This window comes from Plasmopara halstedii, assembly GCF_900000015.1.
Source record: "Plasmopara halstedii genome assembly, contig: Scaffold_444, whole genome shotgun sequence".
Lineage (NCBI taxonomy): Eukaryota > Oomycota > Peronosporomycetes > Peronosporales > Peronosporaceae > Plasmopara > Plasmopara halstedii.
In genome coordinates this window covers 441,195-461,915 of record NW_020187364.1, presented here as the reverse complement: position 1 = coordinate 461,915, position 20,721 = coordinate 441,195, and the positions used below count along the sequence as shown (strand labels likewise).

Sequence of the window (20,721 nt, the reverse complement as noted above, 5' to 3'; positions counted from 1 at the left end):
ATCGCATCCGCCATGCTCCAGACCGAGCAACAGCGCGTGGCGCTAGCCATCTCGAAGCTCGGTGGTCGAGCACGAGAATGGGCACTGACGTGCGGCACTTCGGTGAAGCTGCGTTTCCATCCTGGGCGGAGCTGAAATTGCAGCTCTCATGAGTGTTCTCGCCGCCTAATCAGGCATATCGTGTACGATGCGTTTCCTTGCCGCCCGACAGGGCAACAAGGAATTGTTGAAATTAAGAGATGCGCACTCTGATTGCCGGGATGGCAGCAGATCCCCTTCCGGAGGCGGTCACAGTGACCGTGTTTATGGGCCTCCGCACTGGCGTGGTCAGAATGGTAGTCTTCCGTGTGCATCCATCTTCGTTTGAAGAGGCGGTGAATGTGGCATTGAATGCCGAGTTCAATTTCAAGTCGGCACAACTTGGTTGGAATGCACACTCCGACAGCTCGTCGAGTGGGCCTGTGCCCATGGATCTCAGCTATGCTGAGGACGAGGGAGCTCTGCTCCGAGCTGCCGGGCAGCACGCAAACCCACGACGGTGTTTTGTCTGTAGAGACATTCGTCACCTGCGGAACGGTTGTCCCCTGCGCAAGGCGCATCGAGATTCTTCGAACCATCACCCCAAATTCTACCAGTCTGGTTCGTCGCGGGGAAACGACAACACTCGGTAGGCGCAGGGCAACCTACTGGGGAAGAACTGAGTTTTGTTGAATCTCAGGGAGGTAGAGGGCAACGGGGCCCAGCCCCGAAGAGCTCCGTGCTCTTGAACACGGAACGTGTATGCAAGCCGGGCTTGCTGATCGTAGAGGCGACCGTAAAGGGCTTCGAGAAGCCATGGAAGATACTCATCGATTCCGGAGCGTCGGGCACTTAAGCTCGACGCTCCACGATGGAAGGAAGTCAACTGTATGATGAGGCGCTGAAAGCACGGTTGGGTGACATCGTGCCTGTTCGCCTAGCGACGGAGACGCGTGTCACGGTCCCGATGGTCCCTATGGACCTCGGAGTCAAGTTCCTTGACTTTGATAGCGTGGAACGCTGTCTAGTCTTAGACTTAAATGCAAGGAATGACCTTATCCTAGGAATGGCATGGTTGGAACACCATGAGCCATGGATTGATTGAAGGTCAAAGACCTTGGACGCTACGTGCACGTCTCCTGGTGGAGCTTTGGCGAATCATGAACCCACCTCTGCTAGAAGACAAAAGCGCTTTTGGCGAGAGCACTGGACCGAGACGGTCAACGTGCTGGTTATTGGAATGTCCGAGTTGGTAGACACCATCGGTGTCGGACAGAAGTCTCGAGCGTGTCTCGCGGGCTGATCGTGGAATGGCACGTAACCCACTGAGCGCTGCTCTAGTTTTGGAGCAAACGCTGCATGTCATGCGCAACATGGTCGGCCAAGGGCCGAGGCATCGAGGGCGAGGCCCCCGTGATGCGCGTGAAGTGGCGCGTAAACCACTCAGTGGCACATTATATACTGAACGAGGACTGCGGGGTTAGCAGCTCTTCGTCCGATGTTGTAGATAACATCGGAACTCCAAAGGAGCGGACAGTGCGGGTGACACCGGACGACGTAGAATGCGTGTTGACCCTGGCTCACTGAGACATAGAACCTCTGTACAGAGGCGACGACGACGCCGTATGCTGGCTGCAAGACGCCGGGCGTCAACCCTGCTACCAAGGGCAGCAGGGCTGCCGTAGCTTTGCGCTTAGAGGAAGCTCAATTTAGGTCACCGACCTTACGTTAACCAGTACGAGTGTAGCGGATCACAATCCGCTATCTCCACGAGTAGTTAGAATCTTAACCCAAGATTTATAAAATCTTCTGTTAAAAATGCGAACTGTATTTATTTGTTTTATCTGCGACAAAGCCGCCTAATTCTTAATGTTTAAATTTCCTATATATAGTAAAATCCAAATCCATGCATAATTACTGGCTACCCAGCCACATACCGTATTCTTATTTGGGTGCAGTCACACCATGCCCATCTCGTGTGACACACACCCCTGTTACCAGGGTGCGTAACCCCGTTACAGCTGTCGTTCTCAATTTATATTGACCATCATTCTTCAGCTTGGACAGCGACTGTGTTTTACATCGTGTTTGCTCTGGCATTTCGTCTTCGTGCCAAAGCATATCCCAGCCATTACGTCAGTGATCGAGGTTCCGACGACGAAAATCATTGCAATAGCCTGTTTCCAAGCAAAAGGCAGGTGATTTTTGCGAATTCGCCTGAAATATTTAATTTCTTTTTGTGACACCTTTCGACACTGCTACTGTTCTGGGGCAAGCACTGCAATCTTGTGTGCTAGCACCTGACACTTTTAATATAATTGTTCAAGATTAATTTCTAACTTTATGTAATTGTGAATTTATATAAGCATCCAGTACGCTATTAACGAACTCCCGTAAAGGAAATGTTCATCGAAATGTAGGCTGCTTGCCGTACATCAAACAACCAGTATTATATGAATAAAAAAAGCTGGTTACTGCTGGTAAATATTTGTACCTTGAGGGGAGAGCTGACCTAGCAATTAGTTACGTTTGAGCTGCCCCTATAGTGAAGAAATTTGGCTTAATGCAATTGACGCTAAGATTGCAAACTCGTGAATAGCAAAGCTAGCTGGATAACTATTACGCTAGGGACGTTCGGACCTGCCCCTACGCGTACGATTTCAACTTCTGCGCGTTTGTTAATGCGGACATTTGAGTCGAAGCTTGCTCTGTGCAAAGCGCACGACAAACTCGTTATAGCTATCATCTACTCTCGTGACTGAGACGATGATTTTGCGTATAATTGCCAGTTCAGTAAAATTCACACGAACACGCTGCTGATGAATTGGTGGCAGCACCCTCACGGCAAAAGCATATATTATACAGACAGCGACCGGCGACGACCTGGGTATTCTTCAGTTCACAAGCGGTGATCGAGACAAATTATCGCTCTGAGACGGCGTAACATAGACATTTCACCTTTTAAAGAAGTATTAATAGATACATGCACATTCGGCGAAAGTAAACATGGAAAGAATGCCAAAAAATGCATGAATGAGATTGAAATTAAACATTTCCAAAAACGACGTAGGGTTTATTGCAAAAGGTGATACAAATAGAAAATATTCGCGAGATGTGATACATTTGTGTTCTAGATACTAAAAAATATACGAGACGTGGTAAAATTACCGGATGTAGCCATTCTTGGTATTGTAGGTGTGTGCCATGGAGATGGAGGAGCTCAAGTAGAATAGATGGACTAACGGCAAGGAGGCTGTGCGAGCAATCAAAGATGTCGCACTAGCACAAGGTAACCAATAATTGCACTGTCACACTGTAATAAACGAAACGTCCCCCCTTTGTTGATGACGACTGCACACTTCCACTTTTAGTACGACATCTTTGATTGCTCGCACAGCCTCGTTGCCGTTAGTCCATCTCTTCTGCTTTAGTTCCTCCATCTATGGCACACGCCTTCAATGTAACGGTGACCCAAGAATGGCTACATTCGGTAATTTTACTAGGTCTCATATCTTTAGTATTTAGAACACAGTTGTATCACATCTCGCGAATATGTTCTATTTGTATCACCTTTTGCAATAAGCCCTCATAATTATTACCGTGAATGCAACTCTGTAATATTGCACGATAGGATGACTGCTGCCGGTTTGCACAATCCCTATAGAAAGTTGTAAGTGATCGTATACAAACGATCTCGTGATGTTAAAATTACTATCTACTATCTAAATGTTTCCCTCCCTTGAATATGAATCCTAGAAATAAGGGAGTGCCTTGGTTTTTGGTGTTGACGTTCCGAGTCAATTCATATTTTTGATTAGCACGCTTACTTGTTTCAAGCGGGTAAGAATGTAATTTTAATTTTGCACAACCCGTCAACTCAGTGTTCTTCAGCGTCACGGCTGAGACGGCCCAATCCATTAAGAGCAGCGACGCGGTAAGCTTCTGCTAGAGTGGGATAGTTGAATACAGCGTCGCGAAAATATGTCAAAGAACAGCCCATAGCCATTGCAACCTGTCCAATGTGAATAGTCTCCGTGGCCCCCTCCCCAATGGCGTGCACGCCAAGTAAACTTAATGTTTCAGGGTCAAACAAAATCTTAAGTGTACCCCCAGCCATTGCCCCCATCATTTGACCTTTTGCAAGTTCAGAGTATTTTGCGATTCCGATCTCATAATTGATGCAGTTTTTCGTGAGTTGCTGCTCTGTTTGCCCTACCATCGAGATTTCAGGAATTGTGTAGATACCGTACGGGTAATTACCACTTTCCAATTGACTTGTTGCGGCCAGCTCTTCATTCGGTTTCCACATGTGACATGATGCTAGACGGCCTTGTTCCATACTTGTGGATGCAAGTGCAGGAGCACCAATGCAATCGCCGGCAGCGTAGCTAGAGACAGATACACATCAAAGGATAAGTTGTATTTGAGAAAGCAAGAATAACACTCTCACATGTGAGGCCGATCGGTCTGATAGTTCTTGTTAACGTTAATGAGGCCGCGATGGTTGCGAGAAAGCCCGACCGCTTCCAGATTCAAGCCATCGGTCGCTGCTTGACGTCCTACCGTGTACAGAAGAGCATCGGCGCTTAGGACTTTTCCACTGTTAAAAAAGACTTTCACTTGATTTTTTGTCGTCTGAGCAGAACACACTTTAAAATAAGGTATACAAAACTGTATTAAAATTTGATTCGACAACTTACCTCAACCTTCTTTACAGTTTCACCAAGAAGAAAGCGCGCTCCATTGCTTTGCATTTCGTATGTAAGGTTGCTAATAATCTCGAGGTCACAGAAGGGTAAAATCTGAGCACACACGTTTAAACATTTCGTAAGCAACAATTTTTCAGTAGTCAGCAGCTATTCTTACATCAGGTCGACTGTCTACCACAGTGACCGAGTGGCCGGGTACAACGTTCACCATGGATGCGTACTCCATGCCGATGACACCTGCACCCATGACGATAAGAGAACGAGGCAAAAGGTGCATGTCTCGACTAAGAATTTGGTCGCTATCGATGACAACCTTTCCGTCAATCGGTATGAGTGGATTATGCGCCGGTCTTGTACCACACGCTATGAGAAATTTGTCTGCTTTAGCACGTGAGAGCGAGTCCACGCTTGAGGCTGAAATTTCCTTTTTCGTCTGAGTATCTACATCTCGTAGGATGGAAATTTCATGTTCATTTTCAAATCGTGCAAATCCTGGAATGACATCCACTCGAGCAGCCTTTAATTGGGCGCGCACTACATCTTCCTCCGAGCTTACAACACGTTGCACACGATACAGAATATCTTCAATTGTCACAGTCTTCATACTGTACGATTTTCCATAAAATCCATGGTGACGATATCCAGACAGATGTAACACAGCCTCACGAAATGTTTTAGACGGAATAGTACCAGTGTGGACACACACGCCACCAAGCCGTGTCTTTTTATCCACGATGGCTACACGTTTGCCCTGCTTGGCAGACTCGATTGCACATTGTGTGGCAGATGGGCCGCTGCCGATGACCAATAAATCGTAGTTTGCTACCTGTGGTTTGATAGTTGAAAACAGTCTGCGGCTATAATGGCACCATAGCGTCGAGTGAGTCACCGCGGAATAAAGCCCCACCATGATATCGCTTTGATAACACCTCGCGTTAAATTAAGTCTGGTGTGTACCACAAATATAGTGACATTGCTAGATAGAATGGCGCGTAATGAAGAGAAGGCGCAGTCGCTGCTAAACCGATGGACGTCTATGAAGCAGGACTTTGCCGATACTTTCAAGAAGTCAGTTCATCTCTGAAATTTATCGTGCGGGCATCTTGGGTGTACTAAGCACTACCTGTTTCAGTCGAAGGCCGTACTTGACGTCACAGTGTGACAACCTTAAGGACGCAGAACGCTGGCGGCGGCAAGTCGTTCGTGAAATTGCAAAGAAAGTGGCAGACATTCAAAATGGTATTTCGATGCGGCATTTTTTTATTTGGTTATCGAATGATCAATTGGATGTGGATTATCTTCAGGTGGTTCGAGTGAGCATGTGATTCGAGATCTCAACGATGAGATCAACAAACGTATTCTAGAAAAACGTCACTGGGAGCGGAGGATCATAGAGCTGGGCGGGTCTAACTATCTATCAACTCAGTCACAGGTTTATGATGCAGACGGCGTAGCGGTGACTGCAGTCGGTGGCTACAAATATTTTGGCGCTGCCAAAGACCTCCCTGGTGTCCGCGAGCTGTTTCAAAAGGAGGAGGTTGAGCCTCAGAAACGCACTCGAGATGATATGTACAAGCACATCAAGCCTGACTACTATGGATTTCGCGACGATGAAGACAAGCAGCAGCTCCAAGACGAGGAAGAGGCGGAGAAGAGACTTCAAAAGTGTGCCAAAGAAGACTGGGACGCTGCTGAAGCTAAGCGTAGAGCCCAGATGGAAGGATTGGTGCGTGACAATGTTAAGCCTATATGCATGAATTGGCCGCTAACATAAGATATCACCTGCATATGCTACTAGGGGTTAAAATCGGCGTAAAAGGCTGTTTGGACCCGCAAAAAAGGAGCCTAACTGTCGACATACACATTAGTAGGATGAATAAAAAGCGTATCCTTCTTATTGACGGAGAAACTGTTTTATGTCTGTCTTCAATCATCAGTGACAGGTCACAAGGGGTGTCTCTGTTGGCCATTTCACCTCCACGTCAGATATAACAGGTACCCTCGCCTACTAGGAGCAGGAGGCACGCTTACACTGCTGATCTGTACTTAGTCTCTGAAGTGGCGAATCGGGTTAGCCTTTTGGGCCTTGCCGTATTCAATAGAGGCTGCCTGCCACTCGGCTGACGTAGTCTTTGGTGTACCGCGCACGCTACCGCCGTTGTCGGGGCCTGTCAGCAGCTTAGGATTAGTACAGCAGCATTGATATCGTGTCAGCTAACGCACCAGTATAACGAAAGAAAGCAAAGGTGGCATAAGACATCCCGATGATGGTCGGGATAGTAATAGCCATGGTACTTCCCTTCGAGAGCTTCTGCGAGAGCGTGTAGAACATGTTGACGACGACCGATTGACAACTTAGTGGTTTTAGATAACTGAGAATGGTTAGGCGGTCTGAGGGACATACTGGTAATAAAAACTACCGGTATATCGCAAACTAAAATACTTCAAAAATATGTGAAGAACAAAACTTCCAACAAATTCAGCTATCGGAAGTAAGGCCGCAATTTAGAGTTTGGTATTAATTTAGTTCCTGGATGATGGCATGAGGCTTGTTGCTCGGCTTTTTAAGCTGCAATTGAAACGATGACGCTTCATCGTGCTGCTGCTTTAAATCTGAACTGACATCAAATTCTTTTCTTGTGGCCATCGCGTCCGGGACTATAGCTGCGTCCAAATTTTCGGAGTCAATATCACCCTCATCCATCGTGCTGATCGCAAAATTCTATGTGTTGTATATTGTATTGACCCAGCAGCCGTTAGCAATATGATATTCAAGGTGCTCACAGTATAAAGACTACACAATTGCAACCAAAACTTTTCGCACCATTTCAATCACAGGCACCTTGTCACACTTCTGCTGCTTTTTTTCCTCATCGCTTCCTGTCAGATCATCATCCTCAGATTCTTCTATTTCAATGTTGTGTTTCGCGCCTTCTCCGGCTGCAACGGCTTCGCTCAGCTTTTTGTTTTCCGCTTCCATCATGGGCAAAAAAGCTTCCAGTTTAGATAACACTGTTCATAAACATTATTGCAGATCAATTAGTCCAAAACATTACAATTATCCAAAGGAGGTGAACGTACATTGGCTCTTTGGCACATTGGTGAAAGTCGGACGGTTTGACTTATCCTGCATTGGCAAAACGCTGTGTTAGTGAGCACTGGTACATCTCGCGCTTCAGTATGACTGGTCAGAATACTATTTACCATATTTAGCTGTACTCCTCATAAAAAAATCGTGACTTTCCATGAAATATGAGAGGTAATTTTATTTGACAACCTGATTCTGCTCTCAGAGTTTAAAATTCAAAACCTTTTTTTTGACACGCAATATGATTTGAATAGCAGGTGCATGAATGGTTGAGAGCCGGATGACTATCAATTGTCTGCCTATCAGCCAGCATATCAAAAATGTATACCTAGAGACATGCAGTACCTAAAGTCGAGATGGCTTCATCATCGCTGTATCGCTTGTCATTGGTTCAAGGTCTTTTGTGTATGGCAAACCTCTGATTCGCTCCTTGGCATTTTCATTCTATCACGCAATCTCTTCGAGCCCTTCACACTTCGATCAGACAAAATCAAGCCATGCGGTCGACGATGGCATCAGACGCGAACACAACTCCTCAAATTGACGCGGAATTAGCAACTCTCAAAACTCCCGACATTGATGAAAAGCGCAGCACAATAGTCAATGCATCTCAATACCTTCTGTCTGATCGTTTTTCAACTATCAGGATCGTATTGCAAGGCTTTATCCTTCTCGCCATGTTGATTTATGCATACAGCCAGCTCTTCTACTTCTCAAAGACGTACTCTGATGTCAGTACAACAATTGGAATGTGGTATCATGTGCCAATCGATGCGAAGAAGGACAGCAAGATTGGTCATAAGGAGATGGTGCGTCCGACGTTCTTTGTCCTCGTCTGCTTTGTCCCACTTGCGGTATCGTTGGTTATTTTTGAGCTACTAAAACGTTTTAACATGCATCGGGTAACGTTGTCAACATTTCTTAAAACTTGCCGCGTATTACGCCGTAAACCACGACTGTTCGGCCATGTCACACGACTAAGTCTTGGTGAATTTCTGTTTCTTGCTTTTCTTATAGGAGGCAATATGTACGTATTTTACTTTTATTACTTGAAACGAGTGAATAAAAGCCATAAGAAGGGGCTTGACTTTAACTTTCAACTATATCTCGAAATGGTATCAATCACTTTTGGATTCAATTGCGTCTTTAACTTGGCGTTTCTTTTCCTACCGGCTACGCGAAACTGCGTCTGGATGGAGTTTCTCAACATTTCCTATGCCAATGGTATCAAGTATCACCGTTGGATCGGTGTTGCTACAATTCTGACAGCACTATTCCACTGTATCGGTTACTACTGGTCGTGGCTTAGAATTGGCGAATGGAAAGCCAACGTTTTTCCTTGCTTTAACTGCGATATTAGCGATGAGGGACACGATAAATGGAGAAATTTCTTTGGAGAAATGGCACTACTTAGCTTTTTGGCCATAGGAATCACTTCAATTCCGTGGATGAGACGAAATTGTTACAACACATTTTACAGCGTTCACCACCTTTTTGTCGTCGGACTTGTTTTCGCTGTTTTGCACTGGAATCCGGTACTGGCATGGCTGCTTCCGTCGCTCATACTCTACACAATTTGTCGCTGTATTTCAAATTGTAATGGCTTTACCCCTGTGGCAGTAAGCGACTTCACAACGCATTCTCATGGTGTAATCAAAATGGTGCTTTATCGTTCCGCGAACCCTACAAGTGACTTTCATGTCGGCCAATTTGTTTACTTGAAAGTTCCTTCAATATCGCAGCTGCAGTGGCACGCATTTAGTATTGCCTCAGCCCCACGTAGTAGTCCGGATACTTTGACGATTCTATCAAAAGCGGTTGGGGACTGGACCCAAGAATTAGTTAAGTATTTCGAATCTTGCAAGTCGAGAAATATTCTACCGACAATCTACATGGACGGCTTTTATGGTGCGTCACTCGATATATACGACGAGTATTCTACTATTTGTCTTGTGGGTGGTGGGATCGGAGTCACTCCTCTGCTCGCTATTCTTGAGGATACGGTGGCTAAATTGCGCCGCGGCGAGAAGTTGAATCAAAAATTAACCTTTATCTTCTCATTCCGAGAACTTTCACTACTGGAAGAAATCTACCCAATACTGCAGCAGATCAAAGAGCTGGATCCATCCCAGCGATATTTGTGTCAGCATCTGTACCTCACTCGTACACCAACAGCTACAGAGCTTGACAAGTCGATCAACCGTCAGCGTACCAGCGAAAAACGACTTGTGGACGCTACTCAGTACTATTCGTCAAAGGTGCCAAGACCGTTTAGGTCACCGCTGTACTCATGTGCAAGCAAAGTTGCTGTGTTCTCTGCGTCCTTTTTGACAACATTGCTTGTCGTACTGGTTGTCAAGTATGGCAACAAAGTGGAAGCTATAGACAAAACACTTTGGCCGCTGCAAAGCTTTATCGAGATTTCGTTGCTTTTTGCTGTGACCATGATAGTCGTGTATACAGGCGTGGCTCTAACAAAGCATATGAATGACCCTGAGACCACTACGAGCCAGACGTTCGATACGGTGCATATGCCATATCCTTCTTCCATTGCTCCTGATGTACATACGTTTCGTGACCTCATTAGAGAGTTTAGCGTTGAAATTGGTCATCGTGCCAATATTGCAGAGCTGATGAATTCGGCGTTTGTACAGCACGTGGAGTTTAGAAAAACGCAAACTAATTTGTTGACTGTAGGGAATGCAACAGTAGGCGTATTTGTCTCGGGTCCCAAAGAACTCAAAAGATCCGTTGAGTATGCCGTTGCAGACATCGGAATCCGCTACTTTGATGTGCACAAGGAAGAGTTTGAGCTTTAGTTTTAAAACAATATGTAAAAGTTTCTCTCAGAGTTGAAGACATTTTCGATACCGTTATAAACTGCGCGTTCAGTCTGTTCTCATCATCTAGCTCACTTGCATGAAGTCCTTGACGAAGGAGCTTGAGTTTGTGTCTTCATCTTGTACCTAAACTTCAGCGTAGACGGTTGCGAGCGGCAATTCAGGAGCTAGTAATGTTAGTAACTGGCTCGAAAGATCCTAGTCTATATTGTGGACATATATTACTTGATCAACATGTCCGACGCCTTGGTTTAATGAATGTGAGACATTGTATAATATTAACTGTATCTAAGAGATGGTTTGCGTCATAACTCATCGTTAACAAGGAGCCGGCTAACGTCTGTAATTGGATCTTAAATTCGCAGGTTGGTTGTGTCGCGTTGACAAGGCTGGTTAAACACAAATTCATCACAATCGAGAAATTGCACGTATGCTCATGTGCAGAAGACACTCTCAAATAGACGCCTAAGGTGTCGTATTTCATTTCTGCGTGATGCCTTAAACGGTCTTTTCCTTAATTTGCAGTTCAGTCGCAAATAAATTGTTGTTTTTTGCTGAACGACCTCATGCCCTCCTTCGATGTTAACATTAGTGCCATTGATACTGAAGATGCTGCCGAAGGGCATTAGCAAGCTAAATGGCCACGCAAAGGATTTTTCCGATCGCGAATGACATCGTTTCAAATAAAATATTTGACAGAAAACGGACTCAGCATTGCGGTGTCATGTGTCAATTATGTTGTCTACGGTAGAAATGCATATCAAAGAATTCGTGTACATCCTGGACTTTCGAGGGACCACCATTCAGTCTCGAAAATCATAGCCAGCAGCACAAATCAACTACCCCACCCAATATCCGGAATATCGCACGCTCTTGTCTGAACAAGTGGACACTTTTTTTTGATATATTAGCTAGCACGACGCATGTCAACAAGATCGATTCGTATGTGAAGATACAAACACAGGCGTTTCTCTTTGCGGTTCACGAAGACATCGTCGAAGCTATCGTTGGAATGCTTCTGCTGCAAAGTGGAGAAGAAGACAACGAGTTTCCTGCAGCTGATTGTTACATCAAACAGAGACGGCCGCTCATATGAAGTGAAAATAAATCAAGTCAAACAATTTGATTTAGTTGTAAAATGTGTGAGCCAAGCACTGTCGTTCCGGATGGCCTCTAAAGCTGTAAAAAAGCAGTTCGCAAACTGGGGTACTGCAATAAATATATCATTGCCAAGTATGCACGAGTTGTATGAGCTGATTTTTTCCACGATATCATAGAGATCCTGAGGATGTTTGGGCGTTTTCTGTTGTCTTTGATGGATCAACTGATATCAACTGATACTCATGGTACTTCATACACTGCTGTGAGGATTTGATACTTCCACCTTTCACAAATTTAGAACCTTCACGTTATTGCAGTCCCATTCGAAGAAAGCCGCACGGAAGAAGCAAAACAAAAATGCTTCAGAGGCTCTTTGGTGCATTTTGCTCTGATCGGCCTGAAAAGCTGCTCGGATGTTCAGCAGATGGTGCGGCGAATAAACCTGGATTTTTGATCAAATTTGGATCTGGTCAAAACAAAAGATTATTTGATAATAAAAATGACCATACGACGATTCCCACGTACCTTACCTATTGCACGGCGCGCTTGAGGGCGAACCTTTTGGTCCCCACCCCGTTTGGTTTCGACAACGTATAACAACTATGTATATAACCAATTGCTTATAATTATGGTCGTGGCGTATTCTTGAAGCTTATTGACGAAGCATGGATCTGTGGTACATCACTAGTATCTGCTTTTTACATCATGAAGTGAATATCCTAGCAACATGTATGTAGTTGCCTCATGGTGTCCCTTTGGTAAAGGGAGAGTAAGAGATAAAATTCACAGACTTGATTTGTTGACAAACAATAACACAATCATTTAATATTTACAAAATCCAAGCCAGGTCTTAAATAGTGAAAACAATGTCACGTCAGAAGCGTTCTCTCGACTTTTTGCCCTTGTAAGGTTGCGACTTTATTCTGTTGTTGATGCTTTTTGCGCTGTAATTGCAGTTTACGCTTTAAATTCTTAGCTCTCTTCTTCACCGCCTCTTCACGCAGCGTGTCTAGAAGCTCTTCTTGTGTCGTTCTTTTGCGCTTCATGTCGAGCTTGCTACTTAGGTTTCTAGAACGCAAAAGTTCTTGCTCCTCTTCATCTTGCGCATCCTCGAGTTGCACTTGCGCTTCCTTCTCCGACCTGACAGCATCCTCTTCGCGCCTAGCGCACGGATTCCGCAGTATCTTGCTTTTCATTTTACGCTCCTGCTCCGTTAAATTGGCTGCGGTGCTAACAGCTTTAGGGCGCGTCAGGCTGGACATACTTTTACCAGATGAGACCGATGATGGGCGGTAAAGGATAACAGGACGGTGCTGCTGCTGACTAGCTTGCGAGGAGTCTTCACTGTCACCTAAAAGCCATGACCCCACCACGTCTAATGCATTGGTCCGGAACGCTACGCTTTCGTCATCACTATTTCCCATCGGTTGCAAAATAATTAGCAATTAAAAGTTTACACTTTTTATCCAATCATCCGCATGAAAGTTGGTTGGTGCGGCGTGTTTTCGGACATATTCATCGCTCACTATTTGATCTCCGTTCCAGCCAATTCAACGTAGCATTTATCACCATGGGTCGTATGCATTCTCACGGTAAGGGTATGAGCAAGTCTGCTCGCCCATACAAACGCTCGCCACCTTCGTGGCTGAAGGTCTCAGCTGAGGATGTGGAGGACCACATTTGCAAGTTTGCTAAGAAGGGTTTGACCCCTTCTCAAATTGGTGTCATCCTACGTGATTCACATGGAATCGCTCAGGTGAAGAGCGTCACGGGCTCTAAAGTACTTCGTGTTCTCAAGAAGAACGGTTCGTTTGTTCTTTTCTGCGTATTAGTGTCACTGTTTGAAGATTTTTGACGTATCTGTGTAATTTGTCTTGCTATGAACGTGCTCGGTATCACCTGACGTGCGGGTGTGATGGCGATTTGTTGCCTCTCCGTTTGACGTGGGAATACGCGGGTTTGAATTATTTTTGGTATTTAAAGGTCTTGCCCCTGAGCTACCGGAGGACCTGTACATGCTCATTAAGAAGGCGGTGGCTGTTCGCAAGCACTTGGAGCGAAATCGTCAGGACAAGGACTCTAAGTTCCGTCTTATTCTTATCGAGTCGCGTATCCATCGCCTTGCTCGTTATTACCGCAAGAACCGCAAGCTTTCGCCCAATTGGAAGTATGAGTCTGCCACTGCCTCGACTCTTGTGGCTTAGACCTTAAAAAGATAAGTAAATAAGTGCTCAATTGCTGGGTTGATCAACTTGAGTATTCATTGTCATCTTTGTGAGTCTTGTGGTCCGAAGCCGTCCAACCGTGTTTAATTGCTAATAGTCTCACTTGAATATTAAAGCGATGATAGTATACAAATACGAAGTAGTCAGTGAACGATCCTTGCGCCTCCAAGAAACATGTCAGTATTTCGTCTGGTGACTAATCGCGTAGCTATACATACACCTTATCAGTGAGCTATTTCAAACCGATACAATGTAATACAATACCTGCGATGTAGATAGCAGAAATATTGGTAATCTTGCGCATCCATCGACACATCGTCCATCTGCTCATACACAACAATACTTTGTCCAACTTATCAAAATATTGCTGCCAGACTAATCATACGGTAAAACAACGATCTTCGATCTTGACTATAACAAAACTTATGGAGCGTAAGTTGTTGCTCATTTATAGTTTGCGTGCTATGCAACGAAGTTGTCATGCACTCTGCACAGAGGAAGCTTTAGGCTCATAATGTTTGCGCTAACAAATACAAAAAACATTTAATACAATTGTCGTGCATTTAATACAAGAAGCTTTGAATCTAAGCGTCCGCGCTAATTAACTCTCAGAGGATAGGTCCGATGCACCGGACCATTAGCCTCTCAAGTAACAGAGCACTTGATGTTGCTCTTTAACGTCAAGTTAAAAAAGACTCAAACGGATACATAACTAGCCGAGCGAAGCCCACCTAACGAGTGGTAAGTGCATGGCAGGTTCGCACACTTATCACTTTCTGTTCCGGCTCGCTCTACAGCCATGTATATCTGATTTTGCCTTTTATGGATCAATGCTTTCTGCGACAATTGTAATGGAAAGCTATGTTGGGAATAACAGTAGGCAGACTTTTGCTTGCATAAAGCTTGATATGTATCACCCACTTAATGGGTTTTACTTTACGTTTTTGCTAAGTTTGAATATAATTAATTGGAAGCAATGAAACCTCATGGTCCAATATTTTTTTTAATTAAAGTGAGTACAATCGGGTAGCGCATATATTTCAATACAATGAAATCTTGTTGCAATGTGGAATTGTTGACAAGTCCAGAGTGAAAGATTTATCCGTCTCGTCCTTGAAGAGCTGGGTGCTTATCTTTATCGATCTCCAGGTTGGTGCCATGTGGTTATCAATCGACGTTTGGTCGAGGCACTTCTGAAAGTATCTAACTATGCGTTTTCATAAATGGCGACCGCCAAAAACCGAGCTATTGCCGCTTTCGGCATTTGGATTGCCTGAAATCATATATCTTTGTGATTCAATCAAAATGTACGCGTATCAAATTTGTCTAGTAGCGTTTTGAGCATTTCATGATTTAATTTCGTGAAGGACATAGTCTATAAAGACTCGATTGGGGATTGACAAGATGTACTACTAAATTTGACGTGGTTACTGCGTACTTTGCGCAGGAAAAGCTTCGACTTAGCGTGCCCACATTAACAAGTGTACTGATTATAAGTTTGAACGATTCAATCGAAAGAGTAACGAAGATACCCTAACGCTAATACTTGTCCAGTTTTTTTGCTCTGCTACATTTGACTTGAAAGACAGTCATTTGGACATCTGTTGCTACAAGTATAATTTATGGATGGCCGTCCAAACAGGCGCCCGGTCCGTATCGACTCAAATGGCCAAAGAGACTTGAAAGCTCACTTATATTCTCAAAAAAGCATTCTTCATCGCCATGAGCTCCTTGTCAAAGAAAAAAATTTCTCATTCAGCAGTCTTTATCTGCCTGAACTGGAGGGGAATCACTCGTTCATGTCCCTATCACCAGGCTGCAGTAGGACTCAGGTGATGGCATAATCAAAACCGTAACAAAGACACTCAACAATTGTTCTCGCTTACAAAAGTCAGTAGAGGTACTTGTAGTAAACTTTTATCAATGATCTTATGGTCGTGTGGCCTCAAGTATATTCCTCGCTCAATTTTCCAACAAGTTTGGGCAGGTTATGTGTGTTTTGCTTTGTAGGTATTTGTCTCATCTCTACCTCATGCGCTAGTCCTTTTGGTACAATCGAAAGTGATAATCTTATGACCCATATCTTCTCAAAGCCTGCAAGCCGTTCCTTATTGCATCACGAAAGCGATTTTTTACATATTCTATGCCGTTGATGCACTCGTCAACATCATTATTGTGCTTGTATGCTTTTCAGCTTTGTAATTACCTTAGAATTGATGGTTTCCGGCATTATGGGCAATTATATCGTCAAAACTTAAAATCTGCAAACAGATAGAGAGCTAATCACTTACATAACCACATGATTGGAAGAAACCGAAACATCGAGTACACCGTATGACAACAATAGCAAGCTGCAAAGCATAACGATCAGATGCTCTATGCTTTGAGTGAAATCGTCGGCCCAGGCATCCGGACCTGGCAGCATCCTTCTATCTGATAGACATCGCACAACCCGGGCATGTTGTCCAACAATACAATTTTTAGAGGATCGGGGTCTGTAGTACTGAAGCTTTCGGTTCGTGATCTAACACGAAACATTGGCGAGAGGTTCGGGGAATACAATCCCCACTATCCCAATATTTGCCTTTACGGTAAAGAAAGTGCCTCCAGTCTTGTAACATAATATTTTGTTGCTCGAGACTTTAGCGGAATTTGAGACAATGAGTTCTCAATCATTTAGTGTGTGCACTCCAACAGCAGTGGGCTTACTGAACCAATTGCATCTTGTCAAAATCAGAGTCCCACGCGCGTATCTTTGCCAGCAAAGAAAGCTTCAAAGATATTCTTGCTGACAGCGATGGGCCCGATCAAGGTCTATAAAGTTATTAACATCACTGACTTAGTTTCACCGGTCTTGAGCTTGGCTACAGACTCGGTTTAGTAGATCATGTGTTACGGCAGTTTCTTCAAATAGCTGACATATGTCCCCCTGACGACCCTCCAACGTTGTTGTAAATAGAATGAAAATCCACGAGCTTTTACGTGCAGAAATTCGACTCCTTTGACTATTGACCACCCATATTTGAGTAGTTTGGGCTTGATTCCCGAACACGCCACATTCAATTCGGTGTAGCCCGTTCGTAGCTACGTCTTGGTTTTACCTCGAAGACAGCACATCGGCTTCTCTTCGAACTTATGCAAAATATCGTTGCTCGCATAATGTGGTTTTTAAACCTTCACACGGGTAATACACACGAACAATCACCTTTTAATTGTAGTCCAAGCAATTTATCATTGAGCTAACATCCCAAACGCAGTGTGGGCTGTACCATATAAATATAGTATATGGTTGTATTTAGCAATCAGGTAGCAGCTCTTGGGCGTTTTTCATCATTTATACTGAACATGACTAATCATTGCTGGTCATGATCTGCCATTCGGTGTCGAACTTTGCTACACTAATAAGGATACTTTTGCGACGTTTAGCGCAGCTATGTTCAGCAAGGCTGTCCCCTACCAAGAATAAAGCGTGACATTTCTTGCTCACTCTTAGAGCGCCCTTCTTTGTCTCACCAACTTCACTTGCTAGTAGCGGAATCATATAGCTCACTTGTAAATGAGTTGATCTCAGAAAAAAATTCGCTTAGGTAGCCAGTTTTGGTGCCCAAAAGTCTGATTGATATGGGACCAACGACTCATCACAGCTTTGTTGGAATGTGCGAAACGGCTGATACATTCGGTCTCGTCGCGCCAATTAATATGAGGACCCATCCCCACCACACTACACTCAAAACAGGTCGTTCTTGTTCACGTCGGTGATCAAGCACGGCTTCCGATAGTCAAAGAACCCAAGCTTTGGTTCATCATATACTTTTATATTATAATACCATCTGCTTGTCTCACTGAAATCTGCCGATTTCCTCTGTATTTCACAATATTGACAAACCTGTTGCATTTTTTCAAACATCCAACGCCACGACAAGCCTCGACGAGTGGAGGATAGGTAAAATTTCATTTATTATTACAGCATATGTCGCATTCTGCATTTGCGATCGTGGTTTCTGTCTTTGAAACGCAAACATTCTGAGGGTGATAAAAGCTCTATCTGCACATTCCCACAAGCCGAACATATACATCGACGTGTTGCAACGAAGCAATGTATGTTCTTTTACCCTGCCACACTCAAGGCCATTAGCGTTAATAGGCAGTAGCGGTATAGCTACTACCAAGGGTTCTACAGCAATGGCGTCTCTATGCCTTTTTGAAAAAAACACGAATGGAAAACCACAAAGGTTACGACTATGATTTCTAGAAGTACATTCTACATTTTTAAAAGCTGATACCTGCATTTGAACAGCTTGGTCCGGCCTACTCTAGTGCTACCCTCACCTTAATATGTTCAAGCCACGCGGCGTTCTACCAATGATGCCGTTAACACGCGAATCTCATGACTATAATCAACAAGTTTATACCTTTTCTTGATACAGAAAAGAAAGCGCGAGCATGATTCCTGCCGATAGAAAAGTGACACGCCGTTCCTTACGCAATTACGACTTGGGTGCTCATGATTTAAACGTCATCGCTTCATACATGAACGAGTTAAACCATTTGTCCGATCACTTATTTTGTAAAATATAAAGATAACGCTGGGTCTGTGATCCTAGCGCTAGCTACGACTCACTGGCCCAGGAGTGATTTTTGTAGACCAGACCATCCTTAGTAATGGTACACTGCGAGACTCGCATGCCTACATAAAGAGTTTGAGCGCGCTTCTTACGCGACAAATTACCTCTCATTAATACTGGTCGAGGGCTTCCTCTCGTTCAATGTACTACCGGCGACATAACACAAGTTTTTAGGACATCAGCCCAGGCTTTTTTCAAAAGGTATTTATACTTAGAGTCGACCAGATCGTTCTGATTTATATCATTATCATGCAAACAAATACTGTACTGCTCTCAAAGGCGCAGGAGTGACTTCAATTGTTATTTGTTTAGCGGGTAGCTACACAACACATTGTCATAGAAATTATCTGGTGTAATTCTGGCTTTCTGTGAATAGTTCTGACCTTAAACCTAGAATTTGCTAGATTGTACACAGGTCATTATTTGTTACCTCTTGAATTGCTTGCACCCAAGCTAAGCTCTACAATACACGATATATGCAAATGGCTTAAGATTCTGTCCTCGTTATGAGCCGCAGTAGCCTGTGCTTAAGTCATATAATATCACGACGATGAGCGTGACCATTCCGGCCAAAGTACAAATGATGTACAGCGTTTAGTCCCCAGACGCGGGAGAGCATTGTAGCTTCACCAAACTTGAGCTTTCTAAAGGTATTTTATCGTAAAGACGAATGATTAAAGCTGATATCCCGGGTCCGTAGAGATTAGTTATTGAGAGTAGGTTGTTTGGGAGCGACCAGTTGTCTTGACTCTGAATTTTGATCTCAAGAAGAAAAATTTATGTAGTTTAATGCACCATTCTCAAGGCAAAGCCCTGAAGCAGAAAAAGGCAACTATACATCTTCATTAGAAGGATCATATACTGTTGTTTGTAAGGATGGCCCAATCTTGTCAGGATTTGACGGTTTGTTGAGTCAGTTATATCGTGTGACGCGCACACTGTACTAAGAAGAGAGCAAGAACATTTTGGCGGAAATGTTTCTTGTCCCCTAAACAGAGTGATTGGATAACTATCAAGGATGCAAGCCGTACTTCCGTAGGCAAATTTTTCATTGATCTTAAAAAGTTGTCTTATTTTGGGAATGTTTGCAAGAACTTGCAAGAAAAATATAATCGACTTGGATCGTCAATAACGAAGAAGAAGCAAAGCTCGCCATTTGACATTGACGAGGATAACATTTGCCATTTAAGGGAATGCCATTGAGATCACCCGCTGAGTGAGCAAGAAACGGTACCGCTATCATTAACAATTTTGGACCCTATAAATTCTGATTACAGAATACCCCATAGTGGTGACGATAGACCCGTCACAAGGAGTTGCTTCCAGATAAGGGAGAGCATTAATGAAGCTAAATGGATTCTGGCAATCAGTACTTGTTCTTTGTCGATCAACATTACCAATGCGGCGTTTTGGACGCTTTCTATCGAGCGAAGCATGTAGCTAGTTCGATAAGGGATAAATTTTCAATCCGGCGGCGCTTTCCGAATCAACAATATTATCGGCAAATCGCAAATTGCGCAAGCTTATAGCAAGCTAACATTGACCAGCACTTGAGCGCAAAAATTATATCTGGAAAGGATGTGCAGCAGAATAGCAGGGTCGAATCGAATGCATCGTGTTTTGTTCTCTACACCTCATGTGTGGATTGTACCAATTACACTTAAAAACTGTGCTTTTTCTATGAATTCCGGGAGCTCTTTAAGTGTAAGTAAGTGGTATTATAACTGGGTTACACGTAGTCATTTTTCGATTTTTGTGCACGGTCATTGCCTCTTTGTGTTATTTAGTCGAAAACTGACTGTATCTGTTTAGATAATTTCATACAGAAGGTGTTTTTGATCTTCAGCATTCTCCAATGGTCAACAGACCTTAAGGAGTAGCAAATAGTGCGCCGTTGTATACAGGGGTGGGTCACACAAGATGGTTTGACCACACAAATGGTGTGGCTGCACCGAACAAGAAACCACGGGACTGCTGCATATTAGTTAGGTTTTACGATTTAATTAGAAAACCCTAGTGATTTCGATATAGGCGGTTTTGCAGCAAATACACAAGTCACGTGTCTCGAGCTTACTTTGTATCTTGAATTCCCATATATGAAAGATCGTACCGTCG

At 43.9% G+C, this 20,721-nt stretch overlaps 6 protein-coding genes across 6 annotated transcripts; 3 read left to right on the top strand and 3 right to left on the bottom strand.

Moving 5' to 3' along the window:
• Positions 1–3,895: 3,895 nt before the first annotated feature.
• Positions 3,896–5,637, bottom strand: PHALS_10055 (pyridine nucleotide-disulphide; the record flags this gene model as incomplete). The annotated part of the gene is made up of 4 exons (XM_024725410.1): positions 3,896–4,406; positions 4,469–4,653; positions 4,719–4,820; positions 4,885–5,637. 4 exons carry the CDS (start codon positions 5,635–5,637, stop codon positions 3,896–3,898), a joined length of 1,551 nt encoding a protein of 516 aa, XP_024576190.1.
• A 75-nt stretch (positions 5,638–5,712) lies between these two features.
• Positions 5,713–6,543, top strand: PHALS_10054 (mRNA splicing factor; the record flags this gene model as incomplete). The annotated part of the gene is made up of 4 exons (XM_024725409.1): positions 5,713–5,795; positions 5,860–5,966; positions 6,032–6,453; positions 6,526–6,543. 4 exons carry the CDS (start codon positions 5,713–5,715, stop codon positions 6,541–6,543), a joined length of 630 nt encoding a protein of 209 aa, XP_024576189.1.
• Positions 6,544–7,245: 702 nt separating this feature from the next.
• Positions 7,246–7,860, bottom strand: PHALS_10053 (Protein of unknown function DUF4598; the record flags this gene model as incomplete). The annotated part of the gene is made up of 3 exons (XM_024725408.1): positions 7,246–7,449; positions 7,552–7,739; positions 7,809–7,860. 3 exons carry the CDS (start codon positions 7,858–7,860, stop codon positions 7,246–7,248), a joined length of 444 nt encoding a protein of 147 aa, XP_024576188.1.
• Positions 7,861–8,312: 452 nt separating this feature from the next.
• PHALS_10052 (hypothetical protein PPTG_15188) lies at positions 8,313–10,634 on the top strand (the record flags this gene model as incomplete). Its single annotated transcript, XM_024725407.1, has 1 exon — positions 8,313–10,634. The coding sequence occupies one exon, from the start codon at positions 8,313–8,315 to the stop codon at positions 10,632–10,634; it is 2,322 nt and encodes a 773-aa protein (XP_024576187.1).
• A 1,576-nt stretch (positions 10,635–12,210) lies between these two features.
• PHALS_10051 (uncharacterized protein) lies at positions 12,211–13,180 on the bottom strand (the record flags this gene model as incomplete). The annotated part of the gene is made up of 3 exons (XM_024725406.1): positions 12,211–12,222; positions 12,282–12,356; positions 12,746–13,180. The coding sequence occupies 3 exons, from the start codon at positions 13,178–13,180 to the stop codon at positions 12,211–12,213; spliced, it is 522 nt and encodes a 173-aa protein (XP_024576186.1).
• Positions 13,181–13,326: 146 nt separating this feature from the next.
• Positions 13,327–13,960, top strand: PHALS_10050 (40s ribosomal protein s13; the record flags this gene model as incomplete). The annotated part of the gene is made up of 2 exons (XM_024725405.1): positions 13,327–13,561; positions 13,740–13,960. 2 exons carry the CDS (start codon positions 13,327–13,329, stop codon positions 13,958–13,960), a joined length of 456 nt encoding a protein of 151 aa, XP_024576185.1.
• Between the last annotated feature and the right edge of the window lie 6,761 nt (positions 13,961–20,721).